Below are 24,405 nucleotides of genomic sequence, written 5' to 3'. Positions count from 1 at the left end.
ATTCTATGCCAGACAATATGCCAAGTGCTTATCCACGTCTAGTGACTCTTCAGAGCATCCCTGGGAAGTAGGTATTATCATCCATTTTTTAAATGAGGAAACTGAAACAGACGTGACATCACTTGCTCAAGGTCACACAGTCAATAAAAGATGAAGGATTGTGCAAGTCCCCGATATGCAATTTCTGCACATGTTGAAGCTCATATTGATGGTATTGAACATTAAGTAAACAATAATTTTGTTTGCTGCCTTAATTTGGAAAGCCTTTTTTAAAAAAAACATGAATAAGTTGAACCCTTTTGAAAACTGTTTACATAAATGCTGAATTGATGTCTCTGTTTTTCTCTCCCGATGAAAAGAAGTATTCAAAACCATTCCATTGATTTTCTAACTAGGTTCTCAAAGTTAGGACTGATCTTTTAGAAGCAGCCACAATAGTGTATAAACATTCAAATGCCTTACAGTTTGGGACAGGTGTTATCTTATGAATCTGATTTTTCACTTTATTTTCTTTGCCATTTGTCCTTCAGTGCATCAAATTATGCCTGAGAATGGTGTACCAATGGGAAGTTCAAATGCATTCCTTAAGTGAAGGTTGAAGGTATAACCAACTGGTTGTTAGGAATATAAGCTTCAGGTGCTCAGAAACAACTGGAAGAGCCATTTTCTTTTCCCCCTTCTCATCTTTTCTATACCAGGCACATTTCTGTACCAATGGTCCAGCACTTTTCAATCTCCTCTTTAGATGCTAAAATGCATAGAAAGGTAATGAAACAGAATTACAACTGCAAATTAGCCTTGACTCCACAGATCAGTGAAACAAAATGTTGTCTACATTTATTCCAAGTACTTGTCTTCTGGTCAGTAAGACAAAGTTTGACTGTCAATGACCAACAAACTAGAGACCAAACCAAACTGTGGTTAGTTCTATTCTCAATTTAATGAGTGTACACAAAGGGTTTTTTAATCCAACAAATAGCTTTTTGATAGATATATTTAAAAATGTATCATTCATTTTAGTAAGCACTTCAAAATTTGAAGTGACTGAGGTAATGTAATATAATGAATGTGAACCTTTCCTCTCACATACAATATTATAAGTCCATTAAGGGGCTAGCTCTTGTATTATATATTTTATATCCTACAATATTATAAGTCCATTAAGGGGCTAGCTCTTGTATTATACATTTTATATCCTAAACAGTTCTTTATTATAGGTTTTTGGCACCTATTTATTGACCGCCTCCTCAATGCAGGCAATGTTTTAGAAACTTAGGCTATAGCTATGTATAAAACAAATTCCTTTCCTTCCTAGGATTTACATTCCAGGAGGGGAAGAATGATTAAAAAAAAAACCAAGTGAATAAATACACATGAAATATATAGTAATTAGTTGACTTATTGAGCGTTTACTATGTATGCCAAGGTCTTTTCTAAATACACGGATTGTCTCATTTAATCACTCTGTGAGGTAGGTACTAATAACATTTACTTCATATTTTATAGGTTAAAAAAAAAAAAAAGGCTTAGAGTAGTTTGTCCAAGGTTTTCAGCTAGAAAGTGATGGAACCTTGGTTATCTGATTCCAAACTCATGCATATGTACATGCGTGGTCATAGGTTATACTGGTTATAAACCTGTTAGTTAAGAAAGAACTTCAAGAACAAATTTTTTTGTTTTGTTTTGTTTTACTCTGTATGTGTGCAAATATATACATTATATAAAATGCTTGTGTTTTATCCTTTATGCAGAAAACCACATGGAATGAAGACTTTAAATCAGGATTTTTTTGTTTGTTTTTTAATGATACTATTTTAAGTACTTTCATTGAATGATTAAAAACAATACAAGTAAATTTAAAAATCTCCATAAAAAAGGGGAACATTTCACCTAATTGAATTTTGAATTATTGATAATTTATTATAGTAGTTCAGACTTTTTGTATTAACTTAAGTTTTCTCTTAGTCAATTTGTAGTTTTTCTCAGCTTATTTGCAAACTTTATCTTAATTATTTAGTGTCTGTGAAAAATTATTATATTAGAAAAATACTTCAATAGATCATCCTAGTCTGAGCCCTACTTAAAAGTTAGAAGTCTGAATGCTCTAGGATGTGATTTTTGGGATTTTTCTGCCCCCATTGTCTGTCCACTCCAATGTGTGCCATGCCCATTGTCAAGAATCATTACTAGGAGCTTCTGTTTTTTCTTCATATATTCCCTAAATTTCCTACTCTCCCATTGAAAAAAATATTCTAACTGATTGGGAAGTGTCTGAGACAGCCCACAAAGACTCCCTCAGGCCCCTTAACAGATGAACAGTTCTAACCTGATACTTTTTCATGAAGGGGCAGGGTTGGGTGAGATCTAGTGGCAGTAGGAAGCAGTTCCCTGGTATGAGGAAGAAATGGCTCCCACACCAAGAAAATATAGACTCCTTTGACTTGCATGGCAATAGTGGAAGAAGATTCTGGGAGGTGGGACTAGTTTCATCCCAACGAGGTCTGGAGTGGGAAGAAATCATCAGTTCTAGGGACTGGCTGAAAAGGAAAAAGAGTTATGTCTAAGAATTACATCTGAGAGTTTTACTTTTTCAAAAAAAGAAGTAATACCTGAATGTCAGTGTCAGTAGATGAGGGTCTCTACCTGAAGTTGGCAACCAAAGCTGGTCTTGGTTTTGCAGATGCCATGAACTAATTTAAAGTATCTGTATAATGTGTGTGTACTGTAATTGCCCTTGAATTCTCATTACTCTTTTATACATATTCTATAAAGAATATGTATAAATGGATAAAACCCTCTCTAATATGAAAGACTCCAGTTTTTTGTTTATTGAATGCTGAATATATCAGTATTGTTTAGGAAACTTTCATATGAATAAATTGACAGTAACTGCATCATTTGTGGCTCTAAAGTCACAAATAAATTAGTCTTTTGAGTTTCAAGAGGTTGGAATTAAGTTCCTAGCTATAAATCATGAGACTTTAAATAAGAATCGTTCCAATTTTATTGGTTCTGTAAAAATCTTTCATTTTGCATTCTTTTTTGAATTTAACATCTCTGCACACCCTGACCAAAAGTTGTCTGTGGACAGAAGAAGCTATTCCTCAGCCTTTGACAGGGAATACACCATATAAAAGTTGAGATTTATTGTTTTAAAATACTGCATGTCTGAAAACACTTTATGGGTGCCAGTTCCACACAACAACACTGTGGAGTAAAAAAAATTATAAAGGCATGGATGGTCCATTGTTGAGGTCACACATTTCCATTTAATTCAGAAGTCATTGGCCTCACAAAGCACTAATTGACATGTGATAGAGCTTTGTGAGTAGGCTATAAAGACACAAGAATAAAAGGGATGGTACAAACTGATAGAGAGCTGTGTTCCGTTACTAATAAGCAGAAATGTTCTACTGTAAACTTGAATTTAGGGGATAGTTCTGATGACTGTAAGTTGAGTTTAATTTTCTTTTTCAAAGAACAGAGATCTCCTTTCAATGCATATAGAATATTTACCAAAGTATATTCTTATGGACTACACACACACCCATATGTACCTTTAGAGCCCTCTGCTGGAATTTTGGAGCAAGTATATTCATTATCCCCAAAAGTTTGCTATTTAGAGAAATGTAATATGGTAACACTAGAATAGATAAGTATGTTTTCCCAGCAGAACTTCACATGTTTATCTGTCTTAGTAAAATAACAGGCTCATAATAATTAATTTTTGTTTGTTCAGGTCATAAATGATAATTAATACAACTATACCACTTGAAGGCAATAGAACAAAATACCAACAAGTTTGATAATACCTGAAATGAAGAGAAACCTAATAGAATGTGCGTGTTAGAATGTATGAATGATCTGGAAGTCTGTACATTTGTTTATCCCTTTATTTACCTTTTAATTCACTTATTTATGTTTCATAAAGGATATTAGACTATGCAAACACAAAATGTTTACTGTTGGTGAATGTCCTTTTCAATGAAATTTTAAATTGAGAGCTTCCTATCCCTATTTCCTAATAACCTACAATCTGAGAACAAATGAGGCATTGTAATTGAAAACAGCTTATCTATAAAGTTTGGTCTCTTGCTCTTGTGTCATTTCAAATTGATCTTAAAATGCAGGCTGTATGATAAGATGGCTATCACACAATAGTACACTCTTGTGTTCAAAGAAAGCTAAGAAAGCTAGTAGCAGTACTAGTTGAAAATCTCAGGGCTAGAATATTCAGTAAATCTTGAGAATCTGTAAGTCATTTCACTGATGTGAAACAATCCATTCTTTATGAGAGTTTCTACCCAGTATGTCATAGTGGCTTAGGATTAAATTTGGAGAACCCAAGACTTTTGGTTTAAAATTATACCTGGCTAGCAGTGCCTAACATACAAATTTCCCATTAAAGTACTTTTGAAAAGTGACAAAACCTTACAATAACAGAAAATTAGAACTTGATGTCTCCCTTTAGCAAGAATATGGAAAAGTTTTCCACGACCTTTAGGGACAATACAGTGTTAGGCACACTTTTTCAAAGTACTGTTGAAATTAAGTAGCACAACACTTGCATCCATCTGTTACCATTTTCCTGATGATTCAGAAAAACAAGATTTATACCAATTAGAGAATTGGGCATATGTCCTCTTACTGGATAGTTTCTAGATTTTGCAGCACTGTGGTATTCTCCTCCACCCCTCTGTCTGTACAGGTTCTTCCATACCCATTCATTGATTACAACTCCTAGAAACACATGAGCAGGAAGCTAGAGGGGACTGGTGAGACTGCTGCATGCAGGAGGTGTATTATCCATAAGCATTTGCCAGGGGGAGTGGGGAGTGAAGATGGGCTCGGCCTGGAGTGCAGTGTTTCCTGGAACTGCAGTTTATCTCATTGATTTGTCTGCCATCTTAGACAGCAAGAGTTCATCCCACTATACCCATTACTGGCTCCTCAAGTTTGACTAGCAACTTTAGACATCAGCCTGCCATCGTCCCAATGACCTAACAAGGGGATTCAGCCAGAAAATAAGTGGAGAGCAAGTGAGGCCAGTGGTAGTCCACTCATTTTGCTTTATTGCACAACTTTTCCTGTGATTTCTTGGCACATAAACCAATAATAACAACAAATTAACATTGCACCTATGGGGAAAAACACTGCAAAACAAAGGGAAGGGAATAGCATTCTGGAAAATCAGGGGGAAGAACAGACCATAAAAATTATTCACTAGATAAAACAAAAATTTGGAATTTATCTTTCATTCTCTAGAGAATGCAAGGAGATAGGCTATGAAGCAGGCAAGAAAGTCATAGAAGAGTTAGATTAGGATTTTTTAAAAAGGGGGGTGTTGGAAAAGGAGATGGATGAGGTAACAAAATCTTGAGAAGCTAAAAATTCAATGGCTTAAATAAAGTTGTATTTGAGGCAACAAAGAACTGAAGTGAGAGAGTGAAAATTCTATTCAGTGTTGTAAAAGACAAACTTGACTAGCTCTCCCAGAATTTAGAAGAGGGCAACAAAGTTATAATAATGATGAGATGAGATAACAGATATTAACTAGAGAAAATAACTAGAACTGAACAGGAGCAATTACCAAAAACATAATTGAAGAAAATTTTCCTAAGCCAAAAAGGCCTGAGTATGCTTACCAATAGGGCTTACCAAGTTCCAATTAAGATTGTGAGAAAGAGGCCACACTAGACAAATTTTTACATTTTGAAAGTATATGTACAATCTGAACTTCCCTTTGGGTTCTCCATTTCACAGGTACACATGAGATTGTTATCCTTTACTTTTGAAGTCTTGTGGTTCCATAGCCTCACTGCCCAGAAGGAGAGCCTCAACTGAACTTCCATGATCTTTTTCTCTCCCATATCCCTAGGATAATCTCTTGTCTTGGTCCTGTCTGCACCCCACCATTGCTTTGTCTCCAGGTCACTATCACAGAGAGCAGCCCAGGCCACTGCTGAATTCAACCTCTACTTTTAGGATTCTGATGTTCCTTAGGCAGCTGCAGCCACTAAGGAATGCTCCCTGGCACACTGCACTCTCCTATGCCACCTAGCCCAAGTGTGGATGTCACCTGTTCCCTTTTTTTATTAAAGGCTTAGGATAATGGAATAATATATAAACTCAGAGAAGAACACTGGTGGTTTTTCCTATAGCTACTAGATCTGTTGGCTTTCAGAACCTAAAAGCCTGGTCTCAGGCCCAGCATCAAGGACCCTCTTGAAGGATCACATCCCTCCGTACTTCATTCATGGCCTGACACCCAGTGGCCAAGCCTGGTTTTTCTCCATCTTCTAGGATTCCCCATAAGCATGTCTTGGTCTTGTTACAGTCCAGGCTGAAGTCTTAAAGGTTCTGGGTGAGGAAGGAAATCTTTCCACACTAAGGGCTGTCCCTCAAGCTTTTCATATCCCAGAATCTGTCTGTCTCTTCCTTAAATGATAGACCCACAAGCATGTGACCTTCTCCTGTGATCCCAAAGGGCAGCATCATCAGAGAATAGTAGGTGAACAACAGCACAAGGCACACACACATGTCCTTACATTGTCCCATAATAGAAAGAACAGACCCTTTCATGTGGATGGCTCAGCCACATACATGAGCTACATCAACAGTACTGGTTAGGTTTGAGCTTTGCCAGTCTAGATTTTCTGTAACACCTCTACAGGAAGAAAGCTCCCAAGTACCTGGTCTGGCACTGGAAGCTCAGCCCTGGGGTAATAGAAGTAGGAGGTTGACTTCCCTCACCCCTGTTTACACCGCCATTGTGTTCTGTAAATAGTAGTTGGCTTTCCATCTAAATCCATGCCAAATCTATACATGTTCTCACGCAAGGTACCCTGATACAAGAGATAAGGGTAAAACAAACAAAAAACTGTAGGCATCCAGACAGATTTTCTTTTCTACAAAGTAAAAGTGATTGATCTATACCTATGTTTCTTTAAAACACTTTATTCCAGAATGAATTAATATCTAGAGTCAATCAAACATTTTTTACTTACCAAGTCTTTTTTTTTAATGTTAAGAAGTCAAAACAGACACATTCTCTGATATGCAACTGTAAAAAGATGACTCTCACATAAACCTTCTTAAAAATATACTTAGATACAAATACACATAGTGATATCAACTCAGCAAAGAAAAACTGGAAAGAAACATGCCAAAATATTTACAACTGTTGCTTCTGGGTGGTTGACACTGAATAATTTTTATTCTGCTTTGTTCTTTTTATTTTCCAAAATTTCCTTAGTGAAATGCATTGCTCTTTTACACAGTAAAAAGTTAAGTAAAAAATGTGTTGGAAAATTCAAAGTAAAGAACATCTACAAGGAATAATAAAGAAAAAATTACAGAACATCTGCAAGGGACAAAATACACTAGGAACTAGGTTCCCAGCAAACATACTGAACCTTAGTGTAGAAGACAGGGACGAAAGAGTACTCCTTTTCACAAAGTGTCAATTGTTGTTAAATATTGTACTTTGCAGTGTTTCACATTAAAAAGAAAGACTTCAGGCATGCAATGGATAAATCCAGCCTTTAAAATATTTTTGAATCCTTTGAAAGTTGTAAGAAAATCAGAAAAAATTCCATCCCTGTATACCATTTCCTCCTCTTGTCATCTTAGCATTTTCATATAAGTTCTCTTCCTCTTGGTTTATTAATAGGTCGAGCAATATCATAATGTCATTTTCCATGGCCCAGAAGGAAGCTTGCAAGACTACATAGCCCATCAGCTTGCTCTCTGCATGAAGGTAATAATTACTTGTGTACTCTCTCCTTTTCTTTGAAAATGCGAAAGTGTATAGATCTGATCACCCTTGTTTCCTTATCCCAGCATAGGCAAATGGCTGCAGGATTCTCCTGTGAGATAGTGAGAGCTGAAGTGGATGCTGGTTTTTCCAAGGAACAGCTAATAGACCTCTTCATCAATAGCGGTAAGATCATTTCAGTGGACTGTTTCGTGATAACTAAAAGGCACCCTCTTCAGTGATGCCATTGGGAGAATGTAAACTTTGAAGCTTAGGGATAAATTTTAAGTTGACCTTTCAGTAATTCAGCAGCTCTTGAGATGAAAATTGGGAACCCTGGTGTGAGTAATTGCAAAAAATTCTTTTCATGTGTATATCATTGCATCTCTTGTACATGCTGCATTTTATTTCCCTTCCCTTTTGAGGAAACAGGCACAGAGAATTGCAGAAATTTTCTAAGATCCCCACTATTACGTTTTGGCAGGACCAGGATTAAACTGTTTATTAGTATAATTTCATTCATGAGTTTTCTATCTCAGGCTCAAGACCTTAACTCCCCAAGCTTCATCACAGGTGGTTAACATAACCCTGCATAACACAACATAGCATAGCAAACAGCATAGTCAACAACTTACAACACAAAACTGAGATAAACCAGAATAAGACTTTGGTCTCCAAGAGCTCAAAGCCAGAATGACCCTGCAGAGGGGATGAAAGAGGCAGGTGCAAGGTCAGTGAAGGATAAGGTGAAATGCAATTATAAAATCTCTTTTAGGAGACAAGTGCTCCTCTTTTTTGGAGCCCTGATAAAGGGATATAACATGTGGCTAGGCTTAGGAAGAAGGAAATTATCTGGAGTCAGTTTTTTGGGAGAGAGAGAGGGTAAATGAAGCCTAGAAGCACATTTTGGTAATGGAAAATCCCACTGGTCTTTGAATGTTGTATTAACAAGGCCAGATTTTGACTAGAAATTATTAAAAGCTACAGAAAGCCATTTTCTCTGATAATACTAATAATGGTTGATATTTTTTAAGTTCTTACTTTGGTCGATCCTATTCTAGGCAGTATGTTTATTCACTCAATTCTCTGAGGCAGGTACAGCCCTTATCCCTAATTTATAGATATGAAAACACTTGAGACTAGAAGTTAAGTGCCCTGCCAAAGACCCCACAGTGAGAACTGAGCGGAGCAGAGCAGGACGCAAAGGCAAGCGATTTGGCTCTTGAGACTCACCTTACTGACTGCCTGCTGCTGTTCCTTAAAAACTCACTGCGCCAAAATTTCTATCTCCCACCCTAGTTATCTAACAAAAACCCTCACATTGTCCTGAATTTCCATCTCGTTAAATCCAGAAGTAAGCAGCTAAGGTAGATATTTTGTTCATTATCTATCTTAGGGTAAATAATGACTGCAGGACTGAATTCTGCTCAAAGCTTAGGAAGCTAAGAAAATGGAAGCTCAGGGAATTAAATCAGAAATGCAAAGGCATTTTAGAAATTCTAAAGGAATTTTAGAAATTCAGCATTTCTTAATCTGTGGTTAGCATCTTCTCAAAAAGAGTTCCTCTTTGTCATTCCTAATTTTGGTGAGTGACACAATTCTCTTGGTCACCGACTCTTGAAATTCAGGTCTGGGAAGGCTTATAAACCTAAATGCATGCAAGTGCCAGGCAGGCCAGGTTGAGGGATAAAGCAGACTGGGTGTAGTGTCTGGGGGGTGGAATCACGCCCCCATCACATCAGGGCCAGCAGCTTTCAGCTGCCACAGTTTGTTGCTGGCAGAAAGGTAGGTCCAATGTCATGAAGTTTTGTGATTTTTTTAGGAAGAAGCCAGAAATACAGGTTTCGTGTGAAAACTCTTGTTTTTTGTTTTTTGTTTTTATTCCAACATTGTCATTTGTTTTTTTAAGGCAGTGTGAAGATCACATAGAAACCCCAGGTCCTCTCATTCATGGGTCCCCCACCCTTGTCCCCACAGCCACGCCGTGATCATGTCTGACTAAGCTTCCGCCTGCTTTCTCATCCTTTCCTATTGGCACCTGTGTAGTTTCTGTGCCTTTTTTTTTTTTTAGCTCTCAATGACTTTCCTGAAAATGTCTTCTCTGCCCACTGCTTCTTGTCTATGAACATCCTTCACCGACCACCAGATCCCTGACTTAAGCTCTCTGATTTCTGCTCCCCCTCATCTGTCCATTGCGTACTAAAATGAGTCCATGCCGTTAAAGGCCTTCGATTGTAAGGTTTCGATCTGTCTGACTTGCTTAGCTCACCCTTTTTTTATACACATCTGTGCTCCAGCAGAATATGGTCTTTCTTCCCTTCGTGTCCTTTACTCTTCTACACTCCATTTTCTTCGCTTGTGCTTCAGATTTCACCTGGAATTACAAAGTAGACATACAAATACATACATGGTTTCCACATAGCAGGTACCGTGCAACGTACTATGTTGGACAGTAGTGATTAAAATAGACATGGTGTCTCCCCTTCTAGGAACTGTAGGAAAAGCCCCTGTTAAAATTCTTTAAAGCCACCTCAAATGAAGACTTCTCTGATTCCTGCAGATTTGCTGCCTCCGTCTAGTAAACAGCAATAATGTTTAGATCTCTATGTTCACCTCACTGTAGGTCAGGGCATTGAGGGTATTATCTGTGCTTCTCTCTCACCCCCACCCTCTTGAATATGGTGCGTTCCTTGAAGGCTAGTGCCATTATTTTAGCCTTGTACTCAGGAAATAACATGAGCAAAGTATAAAGGGAATCTGTAGTCTGATTCAGGTGTCAGCAAATAGAAGGACTTGTTTTGAATGGAGGAAGAAAATAGGAAGATTAGATGATAGGAGATGAAAAGGGAGCAGTTGATAACAGGACAAACATAGAATGATTTGCATTTGAAATGTGAGATTCTTGAACAAAAGCCTTAGGCCAAGTGGTTGAGCACCTGCTTCCTATCTATGAAGTCCTGGTTTGATCCATGGTACTTCCTAAAAACAAACAAAAGGGAAAAAAACCTCTCATTGGGTAGTGGATATGGCTCAGTGATTGAGTGCTTGCTTCCCATGTGTGAGGTCCTGGGTTCAATCCCTAGTATCTCCTAAAAAAAAAAAAACATAGGCCAAAAAAGTCTATACCAAAACTATTTTCTTATGTAGGAAATGATCTATCTCTGTTTACAAAAGGGTATTTATTCTGTATATGGCTCAATAATTTATAAGTATCAAGTATCTTCCTTCTCTCTTGAATTACAAAACTAAGACACAGAAAAGCAGTTGAACTGCTAAGAGCTTGAACACAGTTGTCCAGGTAAGCAACTTGAAAGTCATTGTAGATTCCTTTTGCCTTATTTCCCACATCCAGTTAGTCCCTAGATTTAGTTGAATCCACTTCCTGTATCTTGTCTCCACCTCCTCTCCATTCCCCCTACCATTATCAATTTCTTGTTCAAGGTAATAGGGAGGCTTCATTACTAACCTGTTTTATTTCCTCTGGTCTCATGCCTCACCTCAACATCAGCACTCTGCAGGACTTCCAGAGGCCTCACTCTAGAATAAAAATAACCAATGGCAGTCCTTCTGATGACTCCAGAATGAAGTGAAAGTTCTCTGATCATCATGTCAGGAACGTTGTGATCTGGCCTCTGAGCTTCCTCATCTAACTCCTAACGTCTGCACCACCATTTCCTCAGTAGGACTCATTGCTGGTGACCAAAGAAGAGAGAATGGAGAGTACAGATTTGAGTAGGAGAGGGCATGAGAAGTTTCTGAGCTTCAAGCCGAGGGAAGGATCCACCAAAGGGGAATGGTACAGAAAGCATATCACAGGGGTGATCATCTGGAGGATGAGTGAAGTCAAGAAATGATGGGGAAGAAAACAAGGTAGGGAAAGACAGAGACCTGGAGGAGAGAAAAGGGGTTCCTAGGCTGCTCCACTCAGGCTTTTAGAATAATGAAGGTATAGAAAGTATCCAACAGCTGCTCTCTTGCTTTTTTACGAGAAAGTGAATTGAGCAAAGTATAAGTAAGGAGTTCACTGATACATAAGGTATTCTGCATTTACTCCTGGTGTTTAACCGTATTTTCTCGAAAACCAAACAAAACAAAGGCACTTGGTTTGGACTGGGGAAGGAAAGACAGTTGCCACTGTTGAACTTTATTTTCCACTGAGCACAGAGCATGTGCTTATTGGTTCCTCTCCACAATGCTGTAACAGAAAGCCAATGAAAAGAGTGTCACAAAGAAAAAAAAGAGGTGTGCAAGCAAAACTTCAGAAAGGAAGAGGAACAAATATATTCTAAATAATGAGCTTTAAACATCTGAAACTTAAGTGAAAGTTAAAATGGTGCCAGTGAAGAAAAGAATGTAGAACAAAAGAACACTTAAGAAAGAATGGCATAGCTCTTAGACAAGTAAGGCTTATTTCACGTTTATTTTAAAATAACACCTTCCTCCTTATATTACCTTTTGTGCGAAACAGCCACATCACTTGGCTCTGCAATTCCGTAAGGAGAGTGTGAACGCATATTAGAATTAGATCAGGTTTCTCCTCAGTGGAAAGTATGGAGTTAGGTTAGCAAGACAGATATAATGTATATACTTTAAATTACATGTGACGTTAAGTGGCAAAAAAAAATTAAACACCAGATCTGTATTTTAAAATAATATACTGAACTACTGAGAGAGCTTCTGTTTTTGGAAGTAATGAGAGTGGAATTAGTCTAATAATAGTAGTAGGACAAGATAATTGGAGTCTACCTAAATGAGATTACCTCCTTGGATGCAGCATTGTGAGACTCTTCTCACTGGGATTCTCAGAGCATTGTCCCTGCAGAATCTTGTTTTAAGTCACAGTGTGAAAAAGGAGCTGCTTTCCATCTGCAATGGGGAGACTGTATATGTGGGATTACCCTAGACACAAAGGAGATTGGATTTAACTATAAATGTGGAATGTTGATTATTTTTAAACCAGTAAATGTTGCTGTAGAACTAACTACCCAGGATATTTAATGTGGGTGTGTATGACGGGTGTAGCCTTGAGTCTGACAAAAAAGGTGTCTGATTAAGGAGAAGGGAAGAGTTCATGGAACCTATGGAGTTGGAAGAAACAAGGACAGAAAGAGTAGACAGTTGAGACTCAGGGCTTAGCCTCAGGCAGAAGGAATCCGAATGCCTGACTTTTTGACCATGGGTCAAAAGTAATCTCCACATAAAAAACGGGGTGGCCTTCTACATTTACATAAACGCTGATCAGAGGCTGGTTAATCCCTCGGACTCAAAAGTGCTTCTGTGGTTGGTTAGTATTTTAAACCTGAAACCACGCAAATAACCTGAATGAGGTACATGCTGCTTACCAACTAAAATACAATTAACCTTGGGCCAACTCATTTAAGGATGTTGAACTTCAGTGATCAGGTATAAAAGGGGGTGTTACTGAAAAATTGAGGCAACCTCTTGCCTTATCCACAGCAATAAAAGTCACTTAGTAGGTGTGTGCTCCTTTCTTCTGTGTGTCATTTCTTTGCACCAGAATGAGAATCTCAAAACAGGAAACATCCTGTGTATTCTCCACCTTAAAAGACTTCCCTTAGTTCCCACTGCTGGTAAATTTTTCCCTCCTAATATGACATTCTACGTCTTTCATTTATCATTTTGAGCCTGGTTCTGAGGCTTTATAACAGCAGGTTTCACCCCTGCCTGCATGTTACAGTCATTGGGGAGCTTTTATAAGATGTCAGAGCCCCCGGCCCAGCATAGATTCTGCATCTCTGTGGACGGATCCCAGGTAGTTTTAATGTGCAGCCATGGTGTGGTCACCCCCTCCTCTCTCCTCCTGCCTGTGCTATTTCTTACACTTGGCTTGCTCCATCCATTGTTCAGATGCCATTGCTTATAAGAAGCCCAGCTTAAACACCACATCCCCCCAGTTAGAAGCAGTCACTTCCCACATGTCATAGTGCTTAGCCCAAGACATGAAGTGAGGGAGCACTGGGCTAACACTTGTTGAAATGCAGTTAAATGTTCACGTGTGTACATACCAACTGACTGCAGCAGCTTCAGGGCCACTCAGACCAGCCGTACATTTTTAAAAAATGAAGGAAAAACTGGAGACCTTCAGTCCAAGTTAGAGTAAAACAGATACAGAAACCATTTAACCTGTAATGTATTTAAAAAATTTAGCACACTTTATTGAATAGCTGTGTTGAGGGGAATCTGACACATGCTTAACACTATTGTGTTGGCCCCACAGGTAGAACTAAATCAAGAGGTACTGTTACTGTTTCTAGTCTTCCAGTCTTTTAAGCTTCATAGCATCCAAAAAAGCTATTTCAGCCTCAGAAGAAATTCATCTAAAATGTTCAAGGACTTCTTTTAAAAGTGAAAGTACATTATGTCTTTGGCAACAAGAAGAGGGAACAGAGAAGATGATATGTGTATTTGTGAAGAGTGAGATATTTGACAATATTGTTCTCAAGTATTTTAAATTGACCTCTCTTCTTGGGGTCAAGTTGTCAAAGACTTGAGAATCTTCTACAAAATTAAAAAGCAGGTTTAATTTTTTAAAAAATCATTGGTTTATAAGAAGTACTATGGTCATTTTAATCAAAATATTAGTTTTATTTTAGGTTGCTGTGTATCGCATCTGTCCTGAATTGGTCTCTGTCTCTCTCCTACCCCTCCCCACCAAAGAACACTAAAATAACTCAGAAAGTCTAGATTTTAGTTCTTCCTCTATCATTGTTTCTGAAACCTTAGTCACATCACTTTAACCTCTCCAAAATTTGGTTTCCTTTTCTGTAAAATAAGGGGTAGGACCTGGTTATTTCTCTGAGGTCCTGTTTGTACAATACTATGAACATTTTACATATTTAATTGAAAGGTCATTTAAGGGTTTTTAACCTTTCACATTGTGAAATATACTTAAAATACATATTATATATATTTACAGATTAATGAATAATTTTACATAAAATATCCATTTAACCACTGACCTGGCTAGGAAATAGAACATTCCCATCTTTCAGAATGTACTGTGTGACCCTCCACATCACAATCCCTACCTTCTAGAGGTACCTCTAATCTTTTGTAATAATCCTCCTTGCTTTACTTTATAGTTTTAATACCTGTGAATACCTAAATTACATATTTGAACTTTATATGATTAAATCTTCTTGTACGTATTCTTTTGTAATTTGCTTCTCATTGTATTATTTATGATGGTCCTCCATGTTGTTGCCTATAGTTGTAATTTGTTCACATTCATATCATGTACATAAATATCGTTCTCTTTATCCTTGTTCATAGACATTCGTTGTTTCCACTTGGGGGTCTGCTCTGGCAGTAGGAGTGCTGGATCTTCAACAGTATTAAGTTAAATAACCACACTGTTTTTAAGAGTCATCAAACTCTTCCACATTGGAAGAGCATTCCCATTGTACCACACCATTGCCCACACTTTGTATTTCTAGACTTTTAAACTTTTGCCAGTTTGCATAGGTTTTTGTAAAAGTTCTAATCACTGGATTTCCCTTTTAACCACAGCTTGTCTGATCCCTGTGAAACAGTCTCCTGTTACCAAGAAAATCATCATCATCTTAGAGAATTTGGAAAAATCCTCTTTGTCTGAGTTATTGGGGGACTTTTTGGCACCTCTCGAAAATCGCAGCACTGAAAGCCCCTGTACTTTTCAAAAAGGTAAAGGTCATGGAGAGAGTGTGCTAAGAAGCAAGCTTCCGTACATTCACTGTAATCTTTGTGTTCCCAAGAGTACAACTCATGCTCCATGTTCTCCTTTCTTTAACTTACTGAATTCACTGAGGTTAGAGCATTGCTTTTTTGGTTTGTTTTTAGGAAATGGAACATCTGAATGTTATTACTTTCATGAGAACTGCTTTTTGATGGGAACCATTGCCAAGACCTGTCTCCAGGGCTCTGATTTGCTGGTGCAGCAGCATTTCCGCTGGGTTCAGCTACGGTGGGATGGCGAGCCCATGCACGGTCTGCTGCAGAGGTTCTTAAGAAGGAAAGTTGTCAATAAGGTAACGAACAGCAGAGGCGGCAGTGCTTGCCCTTTATTCCATGAAGGCAGGGTCCTGTCACCAGGACAGAGGGGCTGTAGGGTCAGGAGATCTGAGGCTGATTCCACCACTCACTATATGACCTCAGGCAAGTGAAATTCTTGGATATTTAAAGGTAAATAAGACAGTGCAAGTAAAACCCTTAACAGTTCTGGACTGTTGTAAGCAGTAGAATAAAATAGTAAATAGGTTTTACTATTGCTCCAAATGTTATAGCAGACTAGATTAGAAAATTAATTTCTCTGCTTAAAGAAGAGGCAACCCTTTTAGAGCCATCTGAACATTATTGATCCACTCAAGCTAGTTTTAATGTAGAGCTGTAACACTGAGTTAAAGTAAATAATTTAAAGTAACATGAAAATTGGCATTCTATAGCTTATGATACATTTTGAAAAGTAGTAATGATATTTAGTGATTTTGTTTCAGAGAATAATAAAATAGGTGTTCTTCATTATTTAAAATAAACTAAATTTAGTACTGACCAGATCTAGCACATTATTTATTCTTAATGTTCTTAAATAGGGCTAGTAACTGTGGCAGGGTTGCTTTGAAATAATAGCTTGGAGTTAGCAAGATGTTGTCATTCTCCATAATTGGAAACATTTGGAAGCCAGTATCTTCATTGTATCAATATGGAATATTTTAAACTGCAAATTATAGTCTAGCCAAGTGCTAGTGAATTAACAAAAAGAGTCCCTTTTCCCCTCATATGTCCAGAAGTCTGGCGGTAGGTGTTGCTGGCTTTGGTACGGCAACTCTGTGGCATCAGGTCCCTGGGCCTGCCTGGGCTCGTCTCTTGACCTTCCTGTCGTGCTTGCGAGATGTCTGCAGGGCTTGGGCACCATGCCCTCGCACAGACATGCTCATAGCAGGGCGCCCTGGGGACTCCAGCTGCATCCCCAGTCTCCTTATCAGGGAAGAAAGCTTCTTTCCCAGATCTCCCAGAAACATAAGGCTACCCCTAATATTTCATTAACCAGAACTGTTATCAGGCCCAACCTCGCCCTCCCATCCCAGACTGTGGCTAGACTTTTCTTCCCATGATGGATGCTCTACACCAAGTACCCGACTACAGTTCTGTCTGTTGTAATTGTGTGTGTGTGTGTGTGTCGCGCACGCATGCCTGCATGGGGGTGAGAAAGTGGGTGGAGGAAGAAGCTTTGGTAGTTCAGTGAACAGGACCTGTCACTAGTGATTTGAATTAGTAACCGAAATCCCTAATTTAATCAGAAAGATCTCCTACCCCAAGTTATGGTATAGTCAGTTTCCTGGTCATAAATATATGCTTTTGGCCAAAGGACAGTCATTGCATGACCTCAACAAGTAGGTAGAAAAGTGACGTGAAGAGGGTCATAGATCTATACCTTTTCAAATTACTGATATGCCTGTTAGTTTCGTCATTATTAGTATATAAATCTCATTACCAGAAAATTCACGTAGATAATCATAAAAGATACTGGTTTTGTTCTGTAGAATTGGCACTGTTTCAGGTAAATTGAACACCCTAGCTCTCTGGGAAAAAATAGTTTGAAAAGGGTTGACTTTACCTATTTTGAAAGGAAAGTTCCAAGTTCGAGCTCTACTCTCTTTTTCTGTTTTGAGAATGGCAATGTAGGTTGCACTGCAAAGAATAGAAAGGAGAGGAAAAAAAGAATGATGCCTTTCATTTAAATATCAAGAATCACTTCAAATAGGTTAATAAAACGGATTTTTGTGGTAAGTATGTAATGGGAATGAATATCAACCACAAAATGTCAGATATCTTATAACTGTAGAACAGAACCAAATCATTGGGGGCCCTTAGAAGAACACTGGCACTTGTTCTTTTAATTCCTTATTGGGATACAAGAAAATAGACTTTTCAGGAAATTTTTTTCTACTACTATGTGATAAAAAGTAATTGTACTTCTAGTAGGAAATTAATATTCAATTTATCATTAATAGTACATGATCTCAGGATGCTTGCTGGAAGAATATCTGTGAAAGTGAAGGACATGTAATGGCTGTTCCTCTTTTGAAGAGAAGGGAAATTATGATAACACATGCTACAGTATGTGATAATGTTTTAACAAAGCTGCTATTATCACTGAACCTGTATTATCTTACAGTTTTCCTTGACGAAATAATTTCTTTCTCTTCATGTAGGACATGCCAATATTCACAGATTTCCCTCAGTCTTAATATCATAATTACTTGGTTAAGCAAAGATTTACATGAATTTCCTTTCTTATAAAAGACAATTTACTTTATCAGACTTAGAAATAATTGAAGGATATTCCCAATAGTAAATAAATCTTTGTCCTTTTCTGAACTCTCAGTACCACTAAAAAGAGACTTGATTTTATCAAGTATGATTCTAAAAAGAATTGCTCCTGCTAGATATTGTGTTATCCAGTAATATTTAACATTTTCACATGTTTCAAATTTTGAAAACAAATTTCTGTATATGGCAGAACTTTTGGTGAAGTTAGCATTTTCTCTGAGACCTTCCTTTTGGGGAAGTTACATTTTTTTTTTTTTTTTTGCATCTGTAATTCAAGGTAAATTTTCCCCAAATCAACATATACTATCTTATCACTTGACCAAAATACTGAAATATTGAATGTCATTTTTATTTCATTCATTCAAAACACTAATTTGAACACCTACTGTTTGCAAAGCTCTATGAGTTGTTGTGTGTATGTGTGAATAATGATTTCTGCCAGAGTCAATGTTTAAGAATTCATCCAAGGGTCCTCCTTGCTCTACTTGCTTCTGGACTACGTCTGCTCCCTTTAATTCCATGTCAGAAGCAACAGATCTGTATAATTTAGTCTGTCTTAAACTGCATGTATAACACCAATCTCAGATTGTCCCTATCCCAACCTAAATTCCTGGCTTCTCCTTCTGACTTTACTTTTTTTGCTATCATCTGTCAACCAGACTTTGAACTTCTCATTCAATTCATGCAGACAGTTAGTCGTGGCATTTTTAAAGTATCCACTCTGGCAGACCAAGCAAGACCCAGAAATGGGGTTGATGGACCTATTGCTAGGGAAACAGATCTTCAAAACACAGTAAGCCAAGTCCAGCCATGGGCATTTGTGTGAGATGTGTCAGAGCATCGTGAAGTTACCTGCTTATTTTGTTCAGTAAATATTTATCCCTGGCCCAGGGGACTATGGGACAAGACAGGCATCCTCCCACCCTCCTGGGGCTAATGTTTGCATGGAAAGACAGGCCAAGGAAAGAAACCATCCTTGAGGTATTTGGTAGTCTCTGGAGGACTGTTTTTATATTTAGCTTTTCTAAATTAAAAAAAGAAAGGTTATTTAACTGCTATTTTTAAAAATATTCAATGTATTAAAGTTACATGTCCAAATAGCCAGCTTTCCCTTCAGTTTTTAAGTTCATTGTACAAGCTTTATCTTTCTTTGTGTCAATCTAGCAAATTTTAATAATCACTTTAAGGAGGCTCCTTTAACTTAATTAAATCCCTTTAAATAGTTTAATTGGCCTTTAAAACTTTAATGTAGTTTATTTCTTTTTTCAATGACTCTGTTGTCTAACAAACCAACCTGCCCAAGTATTTAAGTCTTATAAAACTGGAAAGTTAAACTGACAAACATGGTACCTTCATGTTTTCTTAATTCTTGTACTGTTTGCACAAAAAATAAAATTCTCTTATCACTTTTAATTTAAAATCTCATTTAAGTTAAAATGAAAAATATAAGTTAATAACTCAGTTATTTTAAAGTGGAAACAAGAGGCTATTCTGATATGCAAAATTAAACATAAGTATATAAAAATACCAAATATGATTATCCTCCATCCTAATCCAGACAATATTAACAATATAAGTTTGATTTTATTTAATTCTGAATATTCATCAGAAATATAAATTCCCCCCTGCCCCCCTAAAATCACCATCCCTAGTAACTTGGGTTTTTTCCCTGTGCAAATTATGGTTATTCTCCAGGCTAGATGAGTTTGCACATCAGTCAGAAGACTTGTGGTCTGGCATCAGATTTTTCTCAGTAACAGGAGGAATAGGTGGGCACTGTCTGCAGTCACCTATGTGAGTAGAGTCCCTCAGGCTCTATCCCTTCCAGTGGGGAAGGTTAAATTCAGAGATGACCTAATTCTCAGATTTGGTTTGAGCCTATGACCTCCACCCGTGGTCCTTCACCACTGATGAGTTTATGCCTTGGTTCTCTCCTGAGCAGCAGGGCCGCAAGTCTAATAAATATTTGAATGACATACATTTTCAATCTGGAAGGGTCCTTGGGGATAATGATCCTGGCCAACTTCCTCATTTTATTGTTGGTAACACTTCTGCGTGTTCATTCCTTTTTTTTTTAAAGATTTATTTTTTATTTATTTTTCTCCCCTTCCCCCCACCCCCCCAGTTGTCTGTTCTTTGTGTCCATTCGCTGTGTGGTCTTCTGTGTCCACTTTGGATTTTTGTCAGTGGCCCGGGGAATCTGTTTCTCTTTTTGTTGTGTCATCACAACAGCTGCTGCATCAGCTCTCCATGTATGCGGCACCACTTCTGGGCAGGCTGCACTTTTTTCACATGGGGCAGCTCTCCTTACAGGGAGCACTCCTTGGCGTGGGGCTCCCGTACATGTGGGACACCCCTGCATGCCACGGCACTCCTTGTGTGCATCAGGCCAGCTCACCAAACGGGTCAGGAGGCCCTGGGTTTGAACCTTGAACCTCCCATGTGGTAGGCAGACGCCCTATCAGTTGAGCCAAATCCACCTCCCTGCATGTTCATTCTTGATTTTGTCTGACTTCATGAGCACAACAGTACAATCAGGCTAATCATAGTGAACAAATGTCTGTTATGTGCTGTGAAAGGAACTCCTACAGTACCATTCTGTAACTTGGGGCAGGTGGAGGAGAAGCTCTTACTTTAGAAAGGGTGGACTGGAAAGCCTCTATGAGATAAGGCCCTTCAGCTTACACAAAGCTGCCACCTAGGGGATGACAGAGTTTGCTGAGTATAGGGAGCCAGGTGGTCCAGGCAGAAGCAGCAGCACTGGCCACAAATCTTGGCACCAGGGAAGGAGGACTTGGTGTGTGGGGACACTGAAGGATAGCTCTGTAGCTGTGCAGGTATGTGCTCCAGGGACAGCACGAGGCTGGGGCAGATCAGATTTGACACCTTGAATTAGTAATAGTTAAGTGGATTGCCATTTTGTTCTTTGCAAACATTATCAACCACTTTGACTCTCCCCATGGTTCCTTCCACATTCTCTATTTGAGATTCCCTTCTCCCACCCCTCACCAGTCAGGTATCCATAACATTCTCTGAGACCTAGCCAGAGTCTCACCTTATCACTTCACTTTTTCTTTTTTGACCTTGTAGTAGTTGTAATCCCTCAGCATCTTGTATCTGTGCTTAAAGACTTTCAATCTAGAGGGAACCTTGTGGATAATGAACCTGGCCAACTTCCTCATTTTACAGATGGCAAAACTTACGAAACAGCAACAATAACAAAAAAACCACACTGGCAGGGACTAGCAAGAGCTGGTCCTGGCTCTTCTCTTCATCACACTTCACCTTCACAACACTGGTCACTGGCTCTCATTAGCTTCTGACACACCTCTTGTTTTCTCCTTTATGTTCCTGAGTACACAGACTCAGCATTCCAGTTATTTTTCTCCTCTTAGCAGTGATAATTAGCAGTGTTTATGAATAACAGGCATGCAATAAATATATTTTTAAATATGGGCCTCAAAACGTCTTCACAAAATTATCTTTAAATGAATATAAAGGAAAGGAAATACAAGCTTATAAAAACTGGAAATTCTCTTTATTGGATTGTCCCTTAAAACACCAGTTTTTTTTTTTTTTATTGATTTTGTAAAAATATTACATTAAAAAAAAATATGAGGTCCCATTCGACCCTACCACCCCCACCGCACCCCTCCCCCCCCCCCCCAGCAACACTCACTCCCATCATCATGACACATCCATTGCATTTGGTAAGTACATCTCTGGGTATCTCTGCACCTCATGGTCATTGGTCCACATCATGGCCCACACTCTCCCCCATTCCATCCAGTGAGCCCTGGGAGGATTTACAATGTCCGGTGATTGCCCCTGAAGCACCATCCAGGGCAACTCCAAGTCCCAAAGGCGCCTCCACATCTCATCTCTTCCTGCCATTCCCCATAACCATCAGCCACCATGTCCACTTTTCCCACTCCATTGCCACCTTTTCTCTGAGGTCCTTGGATTGGTTGTGTCCGTTGCACCTCTATGTTAAGAGGAGGCTCAGATTCCACATGGTTACTGGATGCAAACCTCCTGCTTTCAGTTGTAGGCACTCTAGGCTCCATGGTGTGGTGGTTGCCCTTCTTCAACTCCATCTTAGCTGAGTGAGGTGAGTCCAATAGTTCAGATTGTAGGAGCTGGAGTCTGTTGAGGCTCAGGGCCTGGCTATCATATTGTCAGTAAAAAGATTCAATCCCCTAAATATATCTTAAACCCCAATACCAACTACAATTCCAGTAAAGTAGCATGATAGTCTTATGAAAAGAGATCCCCTCTGGGTCCAGTTTCATCACGCAGAAACAACAGCTCCATAGAAGGGCCATCTGACATGGCAGTGAACCCTATCTGCCATGACCGTAGAACCCGTGGGTCCCTTTAGCCCTCAAAGGAACCAATACCTGGGGATTGTATCTACTTTATCTGTCTCTTAGACTCTGCTCAGTTGTGCATAAGGGAAATCCTTCTGACAGCCTCCAGACTTTTTTTTTTTAGAGACTCATAGCCATATAAACTCATTTCTCCTTTCTATTTCCCCCTTATATTAGATCAAACAGCATTTTAAAGTCATATTATTCTATGTAGACAGGGATATTCTACTGATCCGCATCGAACCTTCCATTCAAGGTCATTTTCCAGTTGCATTATCAGTTGTTAGTTGATAGTGATCCCTCGGTGCCAGGGAGGCTCATCCCTGGGTGTCATGTCCCACGCTGGGGGGAAGGCATTGCATTTAGATGCTGAGTTTAACGCACTATCAAATAATAACCACTTTTACCATAAAAGGGCAAACTTGCAAAATGGTAAATTTCAGGTAAACATCTTTATTTTGAAAGAAGGGGTGACTTCCTGCTTCTTCAGGTCCTCAGAATAAGTGGATTTCATTCTGCCTTTGGAAATGATAAAATATCCTTCTGTAGCAGGGTATATAACTATCTGATCTTTAGGAACAGTTTATTGGACAGTTGTGAAGAGACTCATTCAGTCTTCCTGGAAAGGATGATGTTTTCCTGGGGACTGAGGAAAAGTGAGAACTCTACCCTCATTCTCACTTATTTAACACTTGAGGTCTTGATGTGGCAGCCGGCGGGGTGGGGGTGGAGGGATGGTCTCCTCTCCCTTTGTCAGCTGCCCACAATGCTCAGTGACCGAACATTAGGAGAGAAGCTTGACCAGAGATCATCAGAAATGTTATGCTAAAAAAAAAAAAAAAAAGAAAGAAAAAGAAATGTTATGCTTAGGGAAGAAAGAAGAGGTTTGTTATCTAAATAGTTACTATGTACTTCACTTCAAATGTGATAACTTCACTTCCTTTCCTCTCAGCTAAATGCTGTATCCTAATGCTATTTTTCTATCCATTAAAAATAAATTCTAGCCCTGGCTTTGCAACTCTTTCCTGTGGGAAAGTTATTACGTCTTTCTATCTCAGTTTTCTGATAGGTAAAATGGAGTAAGAACACCTACCTTGGGCTTGTGGTGAGAATTAAATGAGAAAAACGCTCATCACACAAACACGTTAGCGCATGTTCTATGGAGTGTGTATTCTTAGCTATTAGCTGTTCCCCCTTAAGCCTTCTCAAGTGATGCACAAATCAGATGCAGCAACATTTTTTATTGCTTTATAGTTTTCCATTTTTTATAATTCAATTTTGACAGCAGCAGCAGCATCGTTTAAACCAAGCCTCAGAGCTCTGCCTCCTGTCTCTCTAGTTCAGAGGTCAGGCGCCCTCACCCTGTGATCCCGTGTGCAAGATGGTCGACTGGGCCCTGGCTGTCTGGCACCAACTCAACTCCTGCCTGGCCCGCTTGGGCACCCCAGATGCGCTTCTTGGGCCAAAGTATTTCCTGTCTTGCCCTGTAGTCCCAGGACACGCCCAAGTGACAGTAAAGTAAGTGTCATTTCTCCTTGGCTTACCTATTTAAAAGATGTCTGTGGCAACTGGGGGATGTTGAAGAATGAGAATGCTGACCGGGTTGCCTTCTGCCCCCAGCTGTCATCAGTTTGGAAGGCCAGTGCTCTGTGCAGTCAGAGGATAACCATGGCTCTTCTGCTGGGTAGTTTGAACTAGCTAGTGGTTTTCCCTTTATTACAAAACTTGACAAAGCCATGTTCAGCTTGCTGTTTGGCATCTCCTGGGTAAGGTCCCACATGAGAAATTTTGTCAAGTATTTTAGTCCAGGAAGAAGAAACTGCATTCTATTCATGAATCAAAATGTTTCCTCTATTTATTAATCAGACTCAAGTATTTACTGTGTTTTCCCTTTGAAGCAGCATATGAGAATGAAATTAGACATATATACAATAAGGTTAATGAAATAGA

The 24,405-nt window shown here is 38.8% G+C and overlaps 1 protein-coding gene across 6 annotated transcripts in view; it reads left to right on the top strand.

Annotated features, from left to right (window-relative positions):
• CTTNBP2 (cortactin binding protein 2) overlaps positions 1-24,405 on the top strand; it is a 170,441-nt gene that overhangs the window by 127,747 nt on the left and 18,289 nt on the right. For all 6 annotated transcript variants that reach the window (XM_023585995.3, XM_004483241.5, XM_012521481.4 and 3 more), the window contains exons 13-17: positions 7,673-7,759; positions 7,843-7,942; positions 15,287-15,439; positions 15,596-15,783; positions 23,795-23,973. In XM_023585995.3, coding sequence (XP_023441763.2) covers positions 7,673-7,759; positions 7,843-7,942; positions 15,287-15,439; positions 15,596-15,783; positions 23,795-23,973 — 707 coding nt within the window. The remainder of the gene's footprint in view (positions 1-7,672; positions 7,760-7,842; positions 7,943-15,286; positions 15,440-15,595; positions 15,784-23,794; positions 23,974-24,405) is intronic.

The sequence above is a fragment of the Dasypus novemcinctus genome, chromosome 5 (genome assembly GCF_030445035.2).
Source record: "Dasypus novemcinctus isolate mDasNov1 chromosome 5, mDasNov1.1.hap2, whole genome shotgun sequence".
Classification (NCBI taxonomy): domain Eukaryota; kingdom Metazoa; phylum Chordata; class Mammalia; order Cingulata; family Dasypodidae; genus Dasypus; species Dasypus novemcinctus.
This window is presented reverse-complemented; position numbering and strand designations above follow the sequence as displayed.